Source organism: Strongylocentrotus purpuratus, unplaced genomic scaffold (assembly GCF_000002235.5).
Source record: "Strongylocentrotus purpuratus isolate Spur 01 unplaced genomic scaffold, Spur_5.0 spur5_scaffold_21, whole genome shotgun sequence".
NCBI lineage: Eukaryota > Metazoa > Echinodermata > Echinoidea > Camarodonta > Strongylocentrotidae > Strongylocentrotus > Strongylocentrotus purpuratus.
Genome location: NW_022145607.1, coordinates 11,547,870 through 11,568,832, shown reverse-complemented (window position 1 = coordinate 11,568,832; position 20,963 = coordinate 11,547,870). Strand labels below are relative to the sequence as shown.

General features: G+C 38.3%; 2 protein-coding genes across 2 annotated transcripts; both read right to left on the bottom strand.

Annotated features, from left to right (window-relative positions):
* Nucleotides 1–248: 248 nt before the first annotated feature.
* LOC588626 (LYR motif-containing protein 2) lies at nucleotides 249–3,372 on the bottom strand. The gene is made up of 3 exons (XM_788301.4): nucleotides 3,285–3,372; nucleotides 2,657–2,797; nucleotides 249–1,957 (listed from the first exon to the last, which is right to left on the bottom strand). Exons 1-3 carry the CDS (start codon nucleotides 3,327–3,329, stop codon nucleotides 1,880–1,882), a joined length of 264 nt encoding a protein of 87 aa, XP_793394.1. The 5' UTR covers nucleotides 3,330–3,372; the 3' UTR covers nucleotides 249–1,879.
* A 1,188-nt stretch (nucleotides 3,373–4,560) lies between these two features.
* Nucleotides 4,561–20,956, bottom strand: LOC115918909 (transient receptor potential cation channel subfamily A member 1 homolog). The gene is made up of 19 exons (XM_030994143.1): nucleotides 20,924–20,956; nucleotides 20,375–20,468; nucleotides 19,722–19,986; nucleotides 18,535–19,177; nucleotides 18,043–18,134; nucleotides 17,496–17,711; nucleotides 16,850–16,970; nucleotides 16,032–16,168; nucleotides 14,422–14,543; nucleotides 13,564–13,692; nucleotides 12,647–13,104; nucleotides 11,663–11,980; nucleotides 10,998–11,138; nucleotides 10,323–10,431; nucleotides 9,850–9,941; nucleotides 8,891–9,118; nucleotides 8,071–8,139; nucleotides 7,224–7,412; nucleotides 4,561–5,811 (listed from the first exon to the last, which is right to left on the bottom strand). The coding sequence occupies exons 1-19, from the start codon at nucleotides 20,954–20,956 to the stop codon at nucleotides 5,566–5,568; spliced, it is 3,702 nt and encodes a 1,233-aa protein (XP_030850003.1). The 3' UTR covers nucleotides 4,561–5,565.
* Between the last annotated feature and the right edge of the window lie 7 nt (nucleotides 20,957–20,963).

Here is a 20,963-nt window from a genome sequence, read left to right as displayed (position 1 = left end):
ATGAGATTGTTTGAGTTTATCTTCTCTCTAAATTTCTCCACTCTCGCTTTTTCTTTTACGATTCTCTCGTCTGCTTCTCTGTCTGTCTGTCACCGACTTTTTCTCTCTCCCTCTCTTCTCTCTCCACATTATGATACTTTCTCTGTTCCTTTTGCTTTTTGAAAATGTGATAATTGAAATAAATTTGTGCAAAAATAACGCATCCTTTCAGGCATGATACAGAAAATTATCCATCCACTCTGTTGTTGTATGATTGTCAAAAGTATAAATTTATTAAAAGTCTTAAATATCTTTAAACTTCATCAAGTATACTATTTATTTGCATTGATAATTTGAAATTAAACATCATTTTGTACATAGCAATATCTTGTCTTGTTAGTTCTACTTTATTTACATAGGAAAAAACTGCTACTACTATGGGATAAAACTATAAGAGAAGATAACAATTCTGATAAAGTTTTTGAGAAATGGACTTGACCAATCCTGCACCAGTCAACCCCCGGAACCATTATTGCTTTGATTTCATTTGATTTGTAGTTATAAGAACTGAATTGTGACTTCTTTTTTGCACAATAACTGATGCTTGAAAAAACAGACATACACAAAAGTAGTACACGTAAATAATAATACAATCCTTTTGAACTAATTTATAACTATTTTGGTAGTATAAATCTAAAAATATGAGTATCTTTGGTTGAATTATAAATTGCTATGAGTATAAGTATTCCTATCAAAACTATCAACATGTCTCAAGATAGAATTGAGAAGTAACTGTTCATTATATGCTTCCTGATTCATATTTCAAAAACCCCACAAAAACATCAGTATACCGGTAGAACAATTTCCATCAAAATTTGAGAATTTAACAAAAGTTAAAGGGTATGATAATAAGATTAGATAAGTATAACCTCAAAGGTATTTTACCATTTAATTTCTTTATCCATCATGGAAAAAAAGAACACATCAAAAATTGAGTGGCAAATGCTTATTGTACAGACAAAATGCTGCATGTAGACCTATACAGGCTTTATTGTTATACACATTCACAATATCAGGATGGCACTCTAATGAACTTCCTGTCCAATGAAAACATTGGTCAATACAAGGATTAAGCAATAAACTTGGCCAGGACATGCATTGTGTTGTTTTGTCTATAATTACTTCCTACATAACATGAAAGGCCTATTCAGTAAAGTGTACCCTTTCAATCATGGTCGTGAATCACGGGAAAGGCTACAATGTAATCCCACCCTCCCTCCGCTTTCAGACAGAAAGCAATAACACATTTAATAAACAAACAATAAAAAAGAAGGGCTTTTTAATGTTCAAACAAAACAAATCTATTAAGGAAGAAGGTCGTATAAGGGTTTGCCTGGCAGGAGATTTATGGAATAGCTTGTTATATGCCTGATGAAGAAAACTCAATTTATTTTACTATCTGAAATAAAGCTCTTCTTTAATCATGCATCTTTGGATAAAAAAGATCATCTGGGGTTTGGTGCATGTAGTAGACATTCACACAGACTTCATCAAATTCTGTGTAAGTTTCTCTACAGTCATCTTCAAATCTTTTTGACATCATCCATGATCCATAATTCCATCATATTCATCGAAACTACCATCCACAAGCAATCTCTTCTTCATAAAGCTTGCAGCAACACTCTTGCTTGAACAGCAAGACTCTGAAGTCCCGTTCCTGACCGAATCATGGTTTCCAGGTTTCCAATCTCTCTTCAGCAGGTCTGCTTCATTGACATAGATTCACAAACCCAAATTTAACCCATTGCCTACAAGATTCAGATGGCTTGTGTATTAATTCTAGCTGAATATGGAAAACCCAGTAGCAAACAGGTTAAAGGTCATTTGAGGTCAGTTATCATCACCTGGCCATGTTGACAGTCTTTTGGAGCTCCCGTAGAGATTGCTTGCCTTGGGTCAGCATCATTTTGATCACCATCTAAACAAAACAAAAAGAAAATATGATTAAAAGAAGAAGAATATCAGCAATATCAAGGAGCAGACTGACACCACTGACACTGCTAAAAAAAATATGCATTTGAACAAAAAGCACTTAGTCTACCCTGTACTTTTCATTTTCTTTTCAGGATTCTTCTTCTTTTCCTTCTTCCTCTTCCCCTTTTTCTTCTCATAGTCTTCAGATGGTTATGCAGTTCATGAAGAAGATGAACTAAAGATTGACAAAGGTGTGAGGAAGACAAATGAGGTTCAATCATTCATGGGATAAGGCCTACAAAAAAGAGATGTTGTATTGCCCTTTAGGTGCCAAAACATGGGTCGGTCGATCAGAAATCTTTTTTTTTTAAATAATTTTTTCTTTTCTTTTTCCTCCTGATATTTCTCAGTTTTGAATGCTTTAATATTCTTTCTCTCGAAAAAACAGTAAACCCAAGAAAACTTTTTTTAAATCTGATAGTAGATTTCAAGATTTTTGGGTCGGTCGCAAAGGGCAAAACAACATCTTTCTTTTTTAGGTCTAAGGGCATCACATGCCTCGGGACGGTCTGTGAATGTTCTCCGAACTTTCAGCATGCACTACATTTGCTGGTAGGCTTTACTGGTAGGGTAGTATTTTCAACAATGACAACAGAAAGGGTAAACTGACATTCCCTACAACCCAAGCAATAGTTATAGTTACCTCGTCTGTGTGATGTTGATTCCTGCGGAACTCTTCCTTTGCCCAAGCCTTGACCTCTTTCTTTTGTGCATCATCTGGCATTGCACGCAAAGCTCTGAACACATCTCGGTAAAGTGAAATCACCTGCTGACGTACCATAAACTACATAGAACAAAAAAGGAGGAGAAAAAAAGGTATAAAAGAATTTCGATATTTTATTAGATCTAGAGTCTAGAGTACCTAGACTATACAATATTCAATAAATGGTTAGAAAATACATCAATAGTAATACACTCATCCAACGTACTAGTGTATGACTCTGAGGTTATAACCTTATACTCCAAAACCATTACAGAAGCAGTGAATACCATACTTCATAAATTACCTAGCTCATAATTGACATTAGGCTAATGGGGGGGGGGGGGGCTATGAATTCAAGAGCATAATGAAATCAACGCAAACACTACAAGAAACAGTAGCTATGGGACTGAGGACAAGCGTTCGAGCAAAAATAAATACACAATAACTTAGAAAACACTATTCTGACAAGATTATTCATTAATCATAACGGTGCATGTAAATGTGACAATTCAAACTATAATAAGACTAATCATACTTAAATTTGATAAGATAAAATATAGAAGTTTACCTGTTTCAAACTCATCACTTTTGGTGGGATCCTGGAGGCTGCCATTTTGATTTGTTTACGTAACTTCTCAACGAGCTCTAGAGGGCGCGCGCGTTGATGGCTTTCTCTTCCTTTTCTCCCCCGATGCTGCATCGTGATAGGCAGGCATCACATGTATTTCCATTGGTCATATTTATGTTTATCTATTTATTTATGTGAATTGTGGATTTGTGTCTGTATCCATGCATGCCACCGACAAAATTTAAATAATAAATCTTGTAATATGGCCCAGTAAATCGAGATTATTACCTTCGAAAACCGACACTCCTCCGTCTCTCCCCCCCCCCCCCCCCCCCCCCTCTCTCTCTCTCTCTCTCTCTCTCTCTCTCTCTCTCTCTCTCTCTCTCTCTCTCTCTCTCTCAATCTCTCTCAATCTCTCTCTCTCTCTCTCTCTCTCTCTCTCTCTCTCTCTCTCTCCACCCTCCCCTCTTTCTCTCCACCCCTCCCTCTTTCAGTATGTATTGCTATCTCTTAATAGTCTCTCTCTCTCTCTGTGTCTCTCTGTCTCTCTCTCTGTTTGTCTGTCTCTATCTGTCTCTCTCCCTCACCTCGATCCCCTATTAATTTTCATTCCCTACCCTCCTCCCTATCTGTCTCCTTTTTTTCTCCTGCGTTTTCGTCTTATAGTTATCTTTTGTCGAATATAAAACAACAACAACAAAACACACGAGTCTAATATGCAATCTCAAAAATTCTTTCAAAAGATAATCTGTAAAGATATCTGTCTACTCTACGTATTATTTATTTGATTTTATAGCAGCAAAAGATATACAAGTTGAACATAGAACACACATATTATAATGCCTTATACTGTAATCAGGTCACAGGTTAAAACTTAAAGGTAAAGACCAGTTATGGTCATGCGATTGCATTGTGAAAGAAACGTTGTGGAATCGATCAGAAAGGGCTGATCATCTAGCATCTAGCATCTGCAAGGTTCTGGAATCATCAAAATGATAAGAAATTTGGCCCATTCTTCGTAAAGTTACAAGCACTATACACAGAAAGATGTATATGGGACTACCCTATATCTCTCACAGATCATGAGAGAAACAAATTTACCAAATATATGAATTAGTAGGCGGTTTCCCGGCAAATTTTTTATCATCATGTATTAGTCAAAACATATTCTTTCACATGATTGGTAATGAGAGCTTCAATTTCATTTTTTGAAATTGGGGCGTTTCCAATACTGGTCTTTACCTTTAAGCAGATAAATACTAATATTCTTCATTTGTATATCGTTTAATACATGCGAATACACTTGGTAGTATCAATATAAAGAGACAAATTCTATCATCAGAAAATACCTTACTTACTTTTAAAAAACGATAGTATTATGGTACATACTTCAATTCAAAACTTAATCTTAAATGAACTTACATTGTTTTCGTTAAAGAGAAATTTGTATTATACATGTAGGCACATTTGATATACGAGAGTCGCATCCGTGATTTTGTAAGGGGGAAGGAAGCAAAGCATTTACAATATGGAGTCATCTTTCGTCTTTCCTTCTTATCCGATATACTAAGTATTATAGTCTATCATAAGGCATGTGTCGATAGATCTCTCCTTAACATCATAAGGAAAAGACAACCTCAATTTATTGGGCATATTATGAGAAGAGAAGGCACAGAAAACAAGATAGTTACAGGACAAATTGAGGGAAAGAGAAACAAAGAGAGACAGAGCACTAACTAAATAGATAAGTTCATTGGGATGACTGGTAACAGAAGTAACGTCACGTTACAGAGAACCAGAGATAGAGTAGAGGGAAAGCCTTGATCGCCAATGTATGGAACAGGCAAGGCACCTAACAAGCAAGTCTTTCATTATTTTGACAGTACCAAACTTCGATCGATTAATGCATTTCATTCGGGGGGGGGGGGGGGGGCAATAAAAACAGAGGCCATAGAAAGTAAAAATGGTACTTGTTTTCTAAACATGCAATCTATATAATACAAAGTTTTTAGTTTATACATTTTAAACAACTTATTTTAAATATACGTGTGCTTATTTACATTTTAAACACTCAAATTATTTTCATTGCCATTTGTAAGAATGCAATATCTCATACACCCGCTATCGTTATTTTTTTCTTTCGATCTGCATGATTATACAATTTTATCTCTCTGTATAGCACTTTCCTAATAATTATCTTTACTGCTATAATCGTCTCCATTATGACGCAATCTTAAATCATTATTTGTCTGATAAATCTGTTTATATCATAACACATATATTATTTGGAGGCATCCCGTGTCATCTCGTCCTCGTGTTTCAGTTTCTTACGGCCCAGGAGGGCATCGATCTTTCTCTCCATTCGGTCGAAGCGATCGCGAATACTTCGGATCTCTTCGTCTCTCTTCGGGTGTTCGCCACCCGTTCGGCCGCTCGTCGTCGTCATCTTTCCATCAATAGATTCCAGTCGCTGCTTCATGCCGGTGTAAAATTCATCATTAGGAAGTCGCTCCTTGAATGTTCCTCCCTGCATTGGATAGGGTATTGAATTAGTTCAACATATAGTAATTATTACTCCGTCAATCTTATATTACTTTATCTATCTACTTGTTTATCTACCAATTCATATATCTATCAATCATCTCTCTTTCTCTCTCTCTCTCTCTCTCTCTTTCTCTCTCTTTCTCTCTCTCTCTCTCTCTATCCATCAATCTATTCAACCAGTGGCGTAGCCAGGTTCGTACACCTGGGGGGATGACTGCAGGGGCGAATCTAGCTTTTTGCTAAGGGGGGGAGGGTTGACCAAAATAATGACGATGCGGAGCATCGTCCACCAGCCGCGAAGCGGCGAGCCGATTTTTTTTTTTTTTTTTTTTTTTTGGGGGGGGGGGGGGGTGTTTATTTGAACCCCGTAAGTGATGTTTTCCTGGCATCTATTAACACAATGGAGACCATAAAAAGCAGTGCATGATAACGTCTTTTAAAATCAAGTAACAGTTAAATACACAGTTATATCCAGAGTTATCATGTGTTTGGTTAAGTTACCAGATGAGTTGAATATCTTCTCACAATATTTGCACTTGAAAGGGTTTTTCTCCAGCGTGCGTTCTTTTTTCTTTCTTTTCTTTTCTTTTTTTTTTCCCTTTTTTTTTGGTTTGTTTTTTTGGGCCGCCCAAGGGGGGGGGGGGGGGGTTAAACCCCCTAACCCCCGTAGATCCGCGCCTGTTTTAATCTTGTGGTTATCTTGTGGTTTCCAAACCACAAGATAACCACAAAATACTTGTAAGGTTTTCTTTTTTTTACCGTCTGAATTGGCTTTCACCGTGTGAACGCGGCTAATAACAATAAACACAATTACAATAATGATGAGGATTATTATTATCATCATCATAATTATTATTTTTATTAATATTATAATTGTTATCATTATTATTATTACTATTATTATCATCATTATGACTTATTAAGTAAGCAAATATCATTCCCCAAAACCTGGGGGGGGGGGGGATATGATTGTACATGCCATCCCCCCACCTTGTGAGGTGGGGGATGCATCCCCCTCATTCCCCCCCCCCCCACCCCCGTTGTCTACGCCCCTGTATTCAACTATCTTTCTATAAATCTATATCTTTATCTTTCTACCCACGCAGCCGTCTATCTTTCTATAAATCAACCTCTCCATTTAATAAATCAATATCATCTATCTATCTATCTAACTAGTATCTTTATCAATGTAAATATCGATCTATCTATCTATCTACCTAACTATCTATAATATCTATCTATATCTATCTACCTAATATCTATATATCTCTTTATTTTTGTCAATCTATCATCTATCGATCTACCTATCTATCTATCTGTCTATTTATCTATCTTTCTATCTATCTATCTATTTATCCATCTTTTCACCATCCAAACATTTCCCCTGTCTCTTACCTCTGAAGCTGTCCTCTCGCAGACCATGATCGCTTCTTTGATTACCCTCCTGTCTCCAGTGAGCACACTGCATCCTCGCCTCACCCTGGGGCAGCATCCGCTGTTAGGGAAGAACCGCTTCTTGGAGCGCATCACCTGCCTCCAGATGCAGACTGGAAGATACTGCTGCACCTCCATGATGGCCTCCACCTGTATCAATCAATGTACAAATATACAAAAGAAATGTGTGAAGTTATAGATAGACACATACATTGAGATTTTATACGGATGGATGATGAATACCGAATCAATGATTCCCCTTCAAACATGACTCATTATTCATCAATCATTTTATTTTTTCGCACAGCATAACAAAGGAAAAGTTTAAAATGACAAGATACAATAACATCAAATAATATAATTCAATAAATGATAATAATAATAATAATAATAGCTAGTTCTTATATAGCGCTTTTCAGGACCGAAGGCTCTCTCAAAGCGCTTTACAGATATATATATTATTACCCCGATTTTATTAGATAGATACATGTATGCTGCACAGCCAAAGCGGAAAAATGCCTTATATTAACAAGCTGACCCGGAAGTCATTCTCCCTGGTCTTGTTTTGTTCCGTGTCCACGTCCCTCTGATCAATTTTGCTTGTCTCTCTCATTCTCTTTTCATTTCCTTTTTCACTTTAAATTTATTCACCCTCTTTGTATACACGTCTATAACTGCAACTATTTTCCAGCAAAATAAATTACATGTATCATCAAAAAAAGCTGGAAATCTCTCTTTTTAATGACTGATGAGGGTTGACCACCACGAGCCCCTGAGTAATTTTTGACAATATAGAAGAATGTCATACCCGCATAGCAAGACGGTAAAACTTAGCCTTCCGTCTGATCTCATGTACGTCATACACAGCTAGACCAATCTGGAGGAGAAGAGATAAAGAGTTATCCAAATAAAATTTAAAAAAATGATAGAAAGAAAGGAAAATTGAAGTCATTACAATACTGTGTCATGAATATTACGATTTTGTATTGTATTATCTATCGGTGCATCAGTAAATTTATAACTAAGGATTCAATAGAGTTTAAGAATTAGCACTCAATATACGGGATTCAATATGCAGTTTTTAAGAAATAACACTGTGTTCTTTGTTATAATTTATAGTTAGATCACCTTTTCTTCTTGGGTTTGAATAAATGAACAACCCATATTGTGTTCATTAAATCCTAAAGTGTGTAATGAAATTCAAATATAATAATAATAATAATATGGTTATTTATATAGCGCCGGTATCCACCAGAGGTTCTGAAGCTCATGGCGCTTTACACATATTACCCTGTGTCAATCGAAATAGGGAGTATTCAATTATTAAATACCTTCAGTTTCGGTGACTAAGGATGTGTATATTAATAATTTTTAGTAAGATCAGGATCCGTCCTATATACATTGTAATATACTATGGTTGTTCTGTTTTCTTTACCAACACAAAATAATATCCTCATGCTCTTCAAAGAACACAAACTAATAGATTGACAACATCGACGGACATGACTGACACGGAGACAGCAAACATGAGTGATAACCTTTTGTGTTGTCCAACCCTACTAACATTAATTTTCGTTGATATTAGAATTCAGAAATACCGACCTCTTCTAACTTCAAAGACTACGTACCAACAGATTGACCACAATGATGGACATGACTGCAACGAAGACTGTGAACATGAGGTAGGTGATAGCCTTGTAGAAGACCGATGTCAGGAAGAAATCATCCTCGTCAACATCCAGCGTGTTCTCAGTACCTAGGTAGTCCTGGCTGTGGAAGATCCCAACGAAGTCGAAGTCACCCAGCATCATGGCCATGGTCTTTACCAGGGACAGTTCAATTCGGTTGAAGGGCGGCTGTAGGGAGTAGTAGGGTGACGTAGGTGAATAGTGTTGGTAACAATCGAAAGGGGAGGGGGTATGGAGAAAATGTACTTTCCTGATCAAGGATACACATATGTTTCTTTGGTAATGAATAGGATTACATTGGAAACCCGTCGATCAGGAAAGTCATTGTAATCGACTTGTTTTCTTCTTCAAACAAGGCAATTTTGCTGATCACAAATTTGTGTAATCTTCTGATTTATAACTGACAAAAATGATGTAAGGATTTTGTTAAAAGGAACACCTAGCAAAGTTCCGCTATTAATTTTCCGGTCGCGATTAGAATTTTCACAAGCTTGATATGATATATCTCGGATATTATTCGAGGTATTGTGGTCCAGCGGATACGAGATCATTTTGAGGCCTTCAATGCCGTCCTACAGCGAAATTGAAATGCGATTGCATAGGAAAGAAGCAGTCGGCACATTATTGGGATGTAAGTCTCCTAACTGTGAACCACAAGGTACGGGGTTCGAATCCCTGCCACAACACTAACATCCTTTGGCAAGACGTTATTCTACATTTGCCACACTTCACCCAGGTGAGTTACATGGGTACCTGGTAGGATGATTCCTTGAAATGCACTGTGCGCTGATAACGGCTGCCGGAGCGATGGTAATCATTTTCAACGCTTTTTGGAAGCGCATAGGGACGTTATATCATAATGTGTTATGCACCGTACAAGAACAGACTATTATCATTACCTGATTGACAAGCAGCATGTAGAAAGCGAGGGCGAAGGCCATGAGAAAACAGAACAAAACCAAGATGAATTTGAGGAAGCTTCGAAGAATATCTGAAATAGACCACGAAGGCAGAATGAAAGGGAGATTGAGTCAAAGACGTGAATGAGAGAGAGAGAGAGAGAGAGAGAGAGAGAGAGAGATCCGGAACACGAAAACAAGAGGAGAATGAGAAAAAAATACAGGGGGCAAAAGAATATAATAGCATGAACTTGACAACCATCTAGGGTGAAGTTATGAATATTAGACCTGTTTTCTCTTTCTGCAGTTAACTTAGAATTACACAATCAGGCGTATCATTATGGAAAAAATGTAAGTTTATATCTGTTCATCTCATAGGCCCTCTAATATCATTGAATTTGTTATCATTATAAGAGCCATCACTATATCTAAAATTGAGTATAATTCAACGTTGTCATGGTAACATAACTTACCCATGAACATGAGAACGTAGAGACCAAGGAAAGAGAATCGTCTGAGGAACATGATGAAGTTGATCCAGGCCAGACACACAGCTACTGAACCACATCGCCACTGCCATCCCTGTGCATGTATACAGATTCAATGAGAAACAACTATAAGACCTACCAGTGATCAGTTTTTTCAGATTTGACTGATTTTGGGTCATATCATACGGTGATGCTAGAAACCAAGGCATCGTTTCACAAAACCGTCATGAGTACAAGTTCATCGACATCCAATTGAAACGCGTATTAATTACAATACTTTTGTATGGCTGATTCGTGAAACGATACCCAATTATACCAAGTGTACATACAACACATGACAAACGAACCCTGAAACATAATTGCCGTAACCTATACTTTCCCATGAAAGATATTCTTCTTTCTTTGAAAATGTATGGCTAGAATTTAACGAATTTACATCGCCCACCTCTTTTAAAATGTTTTAGCCACCCTTGTACATAAATGCTAAAGTGATTCAAACTGAGCTCGATGAGAACCGAGGTAATGTTGGTCATCAAAGTAATGCATTAAATTTCCAATGATACTTCTATTATTTGTGTAATTTCTAAAGATTTTTTTTTCACGATTGATAACACTTTTGTTGACATTGGTTTAACAGCCTATCCAGGGGATGGATCTTACCATACGCAGCGAGATACTCGGTTGATATTCGGTCTGTCCAGCCAAAGGTATCACGAACAGTATAGATAGGAGGTACATGGAGCATTCCACAAGCTTTCGGAGCCGGAAATATGACAGCCTCTGCACCACCAAGAGGATTAGCTAGAAGGATGGAGAAAAAAAGCACGACAACAAAATAAAAGGTTATTATCATAGCGATATTTTCCTTACAACATACCTCATGCATTGATACTTACCGCAAACAGAGGGAGATAATAAATATATTTTTAACATTAGTTGAAGTAGAAGTTTCGGCAGTGCTTTGGAAATTATTACCCGACTGAAGCCTGGCTGCCCTGAACAGGTACAACGGTATCCAAGGAATTTCTTCCATCCGGTGCTCATTTTCTTTACTAGGGTATGGCAAAGATGTAGTTTAAATATGTCCTGGGACTCGAACCCCTAACCTTATAATTCGTACTCAGATGACTAGACCAGAACAGATTTATTTGCTGTTTTTATTTGTGTTTGATCACAATATTTATGTAATAGGCTGCAGGAGCTGCATACATTTATATAATATATAATAATAATGATAATTAAAATAATAAGATATTTCTATACCGCAAATTACATAGTGCCTCTAAGCTGTATAACAAATTATACCAAATTAAGACCCATTTTACCTCACAAACAAGATGTAAAACTGCAAGAATCAGTATAACCCAGTGACCGTTGACCGCAAAGAAATCCAGAGTGGCCTGCGGAATCCCCTTGATCCAACGCTGCTCGCCATCCCCGAACCACTCGATCTCCGTCTCGTTCGCCATCTTGGCATAGTATCGTGGTGCGACCGCGGTCACGTACCCCGTCAAGATAACCAGGAAGATGAAGTAGATGATGAGTGATGGCCAAAAGACGTAGCGACCGAGGGAAGACCACTTATGGTCGAGGAGGCTGATGACCAGGGGATGGGTCAGGAGGTCGACACGCTCCGATTTCACCTGCGATAAAAACGTTGATTGTTTTTCAAATATGAGCAATGATTATGACTGTCAAACTTTTAAAATAACAGGAAGAACACTTAATATTATCACTTTCATGCCTCACAAATGTCGCTTTATGAGAAAAGTCACTTATTCATTGATCATGCCAATTTGGGTGAAAACCGGCTGAGAGAACTGGGGGTTAGGAACTTTATTGTGATAACGCTGTTTTCGTCACACTTTTCATTGAAATAATTACATGTACGTCATTGCTCAATTTTTCCATCCGGTAGTAAGAAAAAACCGAAACAATTGGCAAGCCTTTTTTTCTACAACTGAAAAGAAACACAATCTCCCGCCCTTGAATATGTATTCAACGCAATTAGGAAGAAAGGATCGAATGCGTAAGAAAAGGTTGACTTGGGATTCGGCTTCACCTAATCAGAACAAAAATTAGCACAGTAACAAATGATTTTTATTTATTTATTTATTACTATCATTAACAAAAAATAGCAAAAGTAATAACTTTATATTATCAAACAAGCAAATATCAAGTGAAAGAACACTTTCTCTGAAAACAATATTGCATAATGTGTTGTCGATAGGGTAGATGCATAAGATGAAGTGAAAAGTGGTGGAGTTTACTCGTCAAAACACTACTTGCCTTCCGTCTTTGGGACTTACCATAGCGATCAGAGGATGATTTTTCACCATCCGCGCAGAGTTACTCGAATACGGTCTCATCTTCGATCTCAAATATCCGTCATCGTCGTACGCCGTCACATTCGACATCGGTTCGGGTTCCTCTTGTACCTCTTTGTAACTGGCGAGGGCCTCGGGTTTCTGAGATTCGACGTCGCCTTCGCCATGTTTGAATCCGCCGTTGAGCGTACCTTCGTCCTCGGGTTTGTTGGTGAACGAGGTCTCGTTCTCGTCAACCTGGTTCTCCTCATCAACGTGGTTTTCGTCGGTGATGTGATTATCATCGTCCTGTTGCGAATCGCTAGGTTGAGTTTCGTTCTCTTGCTGAGTTCCTTCTTCTTGTGGGGCGTCTTCGTTGATGGGCGTGGATTGTGTTTCAGTCAAGGCCGTTTCGTCCTCTGTACTATCATTGTTGTTGTTTGTGTTATTTTTATTTTCAACTACAGAGAGATGTTTGAGAAACGAGATAGATTTGTTATCTATATTTTTGCTCCCGTCTGTTATAATTTAACTTACTGATCACATCAATGAGCTATTAGTTCAGAGACATCGGTAGAGTATTTATTTCATAAATTAGCTTTTGGAATGGAGAATTTTCGGCTAAATAATCAGTAAAGTAATTTGATCTGACCCCCCCCCCCCTCTCCCACTTCAAAATGGCCAAGAAACACTCCTGGGCCAGACAATGATCGGTTGGGACCTGTTTGAGTCCACATTCTCTGATCCGCTGATTCGATTCCAAAAGCCATCTCTAACAGTATCGTCAGACAAAATACTGATATTGGGGAAGATAGGGAAAGGGATAAAGAGGGGATGTATTAAAGAAGAGATGGACGAAGAGGGGAGAAGGAGAGGGGGTCGTAGGATTAGAGAAGAATTCCTTGGCAATCTTCACTTACTGTGATTTTCCCAGAGGGAAAAGGAATCCTCTAAGAACTCGTAGTAAAATTCAATCCAGAATTCTTCGTCCTTGCGGTCCGCATACGGAGATATTTCAATGCACTTATCCATGACGGCTTGAGCCACGTCTATAAATTAAGGGGGATAAATAAAGAATCTCATCATTTGTAACATTCTTAACTAATCTACGCAATCAAAATGAATGCACTAAAATTTCGTTTCGATAATGCATTTTTAAAAAATTTGTTCCAGAAACGATACAACAGAGGTAGCCAACTCATCGAGAAGAAAAGTTTTCTAAATGTTCCGATACGATTTTTTTGGGGGGATTGGAGGTTACTTAATATCATGAATACTTAATGTTTTTTTAATAAGTATTGTAGGAGGAGGGACGCTATACACCAATATGCTACTACCAGTGTTGTAATGACTCGACTTGACTCGAGTCATCACGACCACAACTCTCAGCTGAACACGGGACTCGAGCTTTAGGACCACGATTATGAAACTAGCTTTCATCATGTAACCGTCATTATCACGTTTACACGTTATTTGAGGCAACATTAATTGTATTGCAATTTTCTTCTTCTTCTTATGGAAAATCTGCCTCCTTCAATACTGATGATTCTTGCCGATGTATATACTGTGGTGTGCAGGTGGACTACTACACGGGGGTTTCCCCCTACACTTGTACGAATAGTGCAGTGGGTTCTTAATGTGCAAGGGTGGTGACTCTCCTCTACACGGGACCTCCATTTAACCTTCCAACCGAGGGATATTAAATATCATTGATAGATATCGTAATTATGATTTCTCTTGGGGAAAAAAGCATGATAATGATGTGTGTTTCTGCTTACCGGGCATTTTCTCGATAAGTTTCTCCATAGGAGTCGATCGATCTTTGTGATATTCATCCCATGAGCTTGATGACATAATCTGTTTCCAGTCACGATGACTCAGCAGAAAATAGGCCACGTTCCTAATAGAAATAGACAAGAAATTGTTAATACATTAAAGAGGTTGGCAGAGATTATCGCTGATTAGTAATTCTGCTTCCCCAAAACGGTGAAGCGCCAATCATTACTGACTAGCATGTAAAACGCCCTTTAGGTGATTCTGACTATTTGAAAAAATCCCAAGATGGTGTACGCAAATAGAGGATTAAGCCAAGAATAAACTTCGGTTGGAGTCATTTTAGTTCAAATCAAAATCTTCCTCTTGAAATTGTACATCCGAGTGATTAAAAGTATGGATTACAAGAAAAGAGAGAAATGGTGCATATGTTTCCTGGCTGGTTAAATAAAGCAGGATTTTTACACCCAGTCGTTATGACACTTTGTGCATTTATGAAAATGTTTTAGTTATACTTTTGCGTGAAACGTTTGCTTATATTATCATCAATGTCGGAACACATCAGTGACAGAAAATAGGGATTGATTATCGTAGGGGCGTAGGGAAATAGATATATCGGGACACAGTGGTGCAAAAACCTACGGGTCTCTGAACATAAGGATGACGAAAAATGGGGGCTTCAGAACATAGGGGTGACGAATAACGGGGGTGACGAATAACGCGGTTGCCGAAAAATAAAGAGAATGACGAAAAGTAGGGGTGACGAGTAATATGAATGGTGAAACCAAGGGTCCTTGAAGAATAATTGGGATGATGTAAATAGGGGCCATTGAAACATAGGCAAATAAAACATGGGAGCGTCAACACAGAGGGTTATCGAAACATAGGGGTGTCGAAGAATATGGATGTCGAAACATAGTAATGTCGAAACAGAGTTATGTCGAAACATAGGGATGTCGAAACATATGGATGTACAAAATTAGGGGTGTTCGAAACATATGGATGTCTAAACATAGTAATGTCGAAATATAGGGATGTCGAAACATAGGGGTGTCGAAGCATTTGGATGTCGAAAAATATGGAATTCGAAACATAGGCATGTCGAAACATAGGGATGTCGAAACAGAGTTATGTCGAAACATGGGGGTGTCGAAACATATGGATGTCGAAACATAGGGTGTCGAAACATATGGATGTCTAAACATAGTAATGTCGAAACATATGGATTTCAAAACATAGGGATGTCGAAACATATTAACGTCGAAACATAGGGATGTCGAAACATAGGGATATCGAAACATAGGGATGTCGAAACAGAGTTATGTCGAAACATAGGGTGTCGAAACATATGGATGTCGAAACATAGGGTGTCGAAACATATGGATGTCGAAACATAGGGATGTCGAAACAGAGTTATGTCGAAACATAGGGTGTCGAAACATATGGATGTCGAAACATAGGGGTATCGACACATATGGATGTCGAAACAGGGGTGTCGAAACATACGGATGTCGATACATATGAATGTCGAAACAAAGAGGTGTACAGTTTAGAGTTGTCGGAACAAGGTTTTCTGACTTTAGGGTAGCAAATGATTCATGCAAATCAAACGTACTCATTTCCACAATCAGCGGCAAACTCCATGCAGTTTCGACCTTGATGATCACGGGTCAGCAGGTCGACGTCGTGTTCGGTCAGTTGTTTTACAGCATCGAGATGACCACCTATACACGCTAGGTGGAGCGGAGTGACCTGAATGGGGTGTATGAAAGAAAGAAAGAGAAAAGGGGCGGGATGAAGGGAGGAAGAGAGGGAGGAGTTAGAGAGAGAGAGAGAGAGAGAGAGAGAGAGAGAGAGAGAGAGAGAGAGAGAGACACACACACACACACAAAGAGACACAGAGACAGAGAGAGAGAGACAGAGAGAGACATAGAGAGAGAGAAAGAGAGAGAAGGAGAGAGAGAGAGAGAGAGAGAGGAAGAGACAGAGAGAGAGAGAGAGAGAGAGAAGCAGGAGATGACATTAAGATCTAAAATAATAGAAATGAAGTAAAGGTTAAATTATCTACAATGTCTTCATTAATGTTTTACATTTCGACTACAACAAAGCCAGGGTAATAAAATGATTGCATTTCTCACGAGGCTACCCCGGATAAACAAGTAATATTATTATTATTATCATCATTATTAGACCTATTATTAGCCTACTATATGTTATTATTATTGTTACTATTATTATACACGTATTTCACTTAAACACATAATAATATTTGTATTTGTCAATCAATCCATTTATCAATCAAACAATCAATTAGGAAAGAGATCAGTGTATCAGACTATTTGTTATTCTTGGATTCAGTCAAAATTCAAAATCAGTTTCGAGTTATTAAATTGATCACTTCTTAAATGTATTTGACGCTATATCTCAGCTTACCCCGTTTTTGTCTGGGAAGTTGATATCAGCCCCAGCCTTGACAAGCGATCGAACTGGCTTAGCAAAGCCGTTGGCGGCAGCAAAGTGAAGAGCTGTTCTTTCATCAGCCTTCTTGCTGGATCTAAAGGATATGAAAACACATCGTATGAGAGCTTTAATGAATTTCAGAATTTCTATGATGATGATATTTAAATAGTGTCACTCAAAAAGCTCAACATCAAAGGGTGATTCACGGAAAATGAGATGTGGGGAGAAGGAAGGAGGAAAAGAAAAACAAAGAGAGAAAGAGAGAGTGAGAGAGAGAGAGGGAGAGAGAGGAAGAGAGAGAGAGAGAGAGAGGGGGGACACAGGTAGATAGAGAGAGAGAGAGAGAGAGAGGGGTGGAAGAGAGAGGGGAAAAAGTGGAGAGGAGAGGAGAGAGAGTAAGAGAAGGAAGAGGAGTTAAAGAAGAAAACAAATAATGTTCTTATGAGAAAGTATAAAGAACGGGCACAATAAGTACTAAGGTGCCTAAATGGATAAGTCTTATTTTAGACCCAACCAGACGTTAACCATTTGGTTACAGCATGTAACAGCTTGCAAAACAATTTTTAATCCTGTTTTTCAAAAGATATGTCTAGAGTGAGAAAGTGAGGGTTATAGTCACCCGTTATTGTCTGTGACAATTTCGGCAGTCATCTCGTGATGGTACCCGGCTCCAACGGGGTCAATGGTTGTGGCATTGACCGATGCGTTGGCCTTGGTGAGCTCTTGGACCACGACATCGTGCCCGTGGGCAGCGGCGTGATGGAGTGGTGTCTTCCCGTCGTCATCGTAGAAATTGACGAACTCTGGTTTCCAGCGAATCAAAACTCCGACCGTCCTGGAGGTTTTTTAAAATAATTATCAGTATGATGAGATAGACAAATAAAAACAATTGTAATGATTGGAATAACATAACACAAAATAACTTTCATTTTTTCTGGCTATCGATGATTTTGTTTCTAAATGTTAAAGATTGTTATATTATTGGCAAAATGATGAACGATTCGGTTATGGTTACGATACTCGAGCATAAATTGTAAGAACTTCATCGACCTAGTTTAATGGCAAAAGGCAAAGTATGATATACCGTCAAATGTAGTAAACAATTTTGTTCTCTCAATCGGCTTTATAGGCTATTGGAATATAGAGTTGCACATTATTATTCTTACTCTGTATGACCGTTCTTTGCGGCGTGGCTCATGTACTTCTTGATGTCGTCATCACTGACGTCATTCAGCTTCGATCTGTACCTCAGGAAAAGCTGTTAAGAGGAACAGAGTGAAAAGGCGGATTCCAAAGTTATTTTCCTGTGTTGTCTATAAATATAACAAGTTGTTCATAATTTGAGTAGGAGATTATATTGAAACATTTTGTGCATATCCATTTTTGTTCAACTATCTTCTTGCCAATACAGGTTGGGCATAATTCAAATTTGGTTACATAACTGTGCACTAAATCTTGACACCTCTTCTTCTTCTTCTTCTTCTTTTTCTTCGTTGTCGTAGTCTTCTTATTCATGTGCTTCGTTTTCTTCTTCTTCTTCTTCTTCTTTTTTTTTCTTTTTCTAGTCTTGCATTCTACAATCTTGAAGTTTTTTTAGAGAGTTCAACCTAAATTCCGTTAAGTCCAATCTATGCAAAGAGATTTTCATTCATATTTACCTTCAAGACATTTGCTTTGTTCTCAGTAACCACCCAGTCCAGGAACTCAGCAATGGATTCATCTTTCTCTTCGCTTATCGGTTGAGCTTCCGGTTCAGGGATGGGCTCGACGTTGAAAGCGGCAAGGCTGGTCTTCTCATCAAAATTGTCCGGCCTAGTCGGCTCTTCAGGCTCATTCACGGGATCGACTTTACCCTCTTCGTCGAAATCACCAGCTAGACTTTCCTCGACATTCGTTCCCACCGAGTCCGCTTTCGTTGACTTGGTTTCATCGATCTCCTCCAAATTTTCATTGTTGTCGCCGTCGTTGGTGTGGTCAGTGACATCTGCCACCGAGCCTTCGTTTTCATTTTTGTTTAGTTCGTCTACTCGGTAATCATTCTCCGCATCGACCGCCGTTTCATTTTCTTCTTCCGCGATGGCATCGAGATCGTTCCCTTCAACGTACCCGATCGAAGATTTTCCACCTTCGCTGATGATTGTCGCGGTATCGTAGTTGTCTTTGATGGCCAGTGGAGTTTGGTTTTTGTTGTTATTATAATGGCGTTCTAGAAGAGCGATGATGACGTCAAAACTCTCGGCATTGGCTGCCACCTGGAGAGGAGTGAGGTCATCGACGTCGGTCTTTTCGAGATTGGCCTTCCTGACAACCCAACAAAGTTATGAATAAAATTAGTTTTGATTAAATGTAAGGAATTAATGTCATCGTTGTTTGTTATACTGTAGTATTTTTGAAGTAAAACTATGTTTTCTTTAGTTTTTTATTTCTCAAACAAGACCCATGTACGGCCAAAGATGGCGATGCGAAGCCTTAGTTTTCTGAGAATATTGCATTGTTGACTAAACAGTTAGCGATTTTAAATGATCTTAATCAATAATACTTCTATCTTGTCTCGAAGTATTTTAGTTACATTATGCTGTCAATGTAAAATTGAAGAAACTGCCAATAAAATTACTCTGGCTTTTATTCCTAGTCATGCGAAAGAAGACGATAGAAGACGATCTAAAATTAGATTTTAGATTTAAGACCATATCATTGAAAAGATAACTGTTATACATCGCTGAATACAATACACTATGATGAAGTTTCTTGGTAGTTCGCTTTAATATCTTTCCTATTAATAATGAATGTTTAATAGCAGTTCAAAAACTAAGTTAGAGTAAAATCCATCCTTCTTTATTCTTACTTTTCGACCAAGTATTCCACCACGGCCCTGTGGTTGCCAATACAAGCCAGATGCAATGGGGTTCGGAGATCCCAGTTTGTACTGTCGATCTTCGCACCTCTTTCGACCAGACGCTCGACTACGTCAACATGTCCGTTCGAAGAGGCGATGTGGAGAAGAGAATCGTCGTTCTCCCCGCGAAGATCCAGCACATTGTCGCGGTCATCGTGGACTCCATTATCGAGGATGTACTTCTCCGTCTCATCACGTTTTTCGGACTTAAGAGCTGGGAGCAAATGGCGAGAAATATGTGAATATCTGAATCGCATGTTTATTTCTAGCGATGAACAATAATGATAACATGAACGCTCCTATTAAGTTTAAAAAGTTAGGCCTAGATCCCATTGCGAAAGAAAATTACATTATTCAAAGGACTCAAGGGCAACATCATCCGAATCCATGAGAATTCGTAAATATTCTAACTGACATTAAATTCGTATATACTTTAGAGGTTTTCACGCTGTGTTTGCCAAAATAATACAAAATATCATGCATTCCTTACTCTTTAAGACGAGAATGTATACAGTACCATAAGAATGCCCAGACAAATTATTCAATGTCTATAATTTTGTTGGAGTGAAATTATATTTTCATAAATTTTTCTGTTAACCAACCTTCATCCAGACACTTCTTGACGAGATCTGTGTGGCCTACTCTGACTGCCTCATGGATGGGAGCCACCCAGTTCCAATTTGGCTCGGTCACCAACTAAAGAGAGAGAGAGAGAGAGAGCAGGGGAGGCGGAGATGGATGGGAGGGAGGGAGAGAGAGAGAGAGAGAGAGAGAGAGAGAGAGAGAGAGAAAGAGGGAGGGAGGGATGAAAAGAGACAGGGGAAGACAGCAAGGGGGAAATATCAAGGGGAAGAGTACAGAGAGAGAGAGAGAGAGAGAGAGAGAAAGAGAAAGAGAACGAAATGAGGATATGGCAAGGTAGTGCGAGACAAGAGAGGGAGTGACAGAGGAAGGAATTGTTAGACAGCTAGAAACACTGATATATCGCTGGGTATTTAGATAAATAACCTAAAAAAGAAAAGAAAAAAGGTGGTAAGAAATACAGTTAGAGACAGGTGATGTACATGAACAAATGAAAATAAATATTCCCAACGCTTTAAAAAAAGAATTGTTTACATATTTTTTATACGGGAAATGTATGACAACTTCACACAACAAAGGTCCAATGTGTATTTACTGATCATTGTGTTA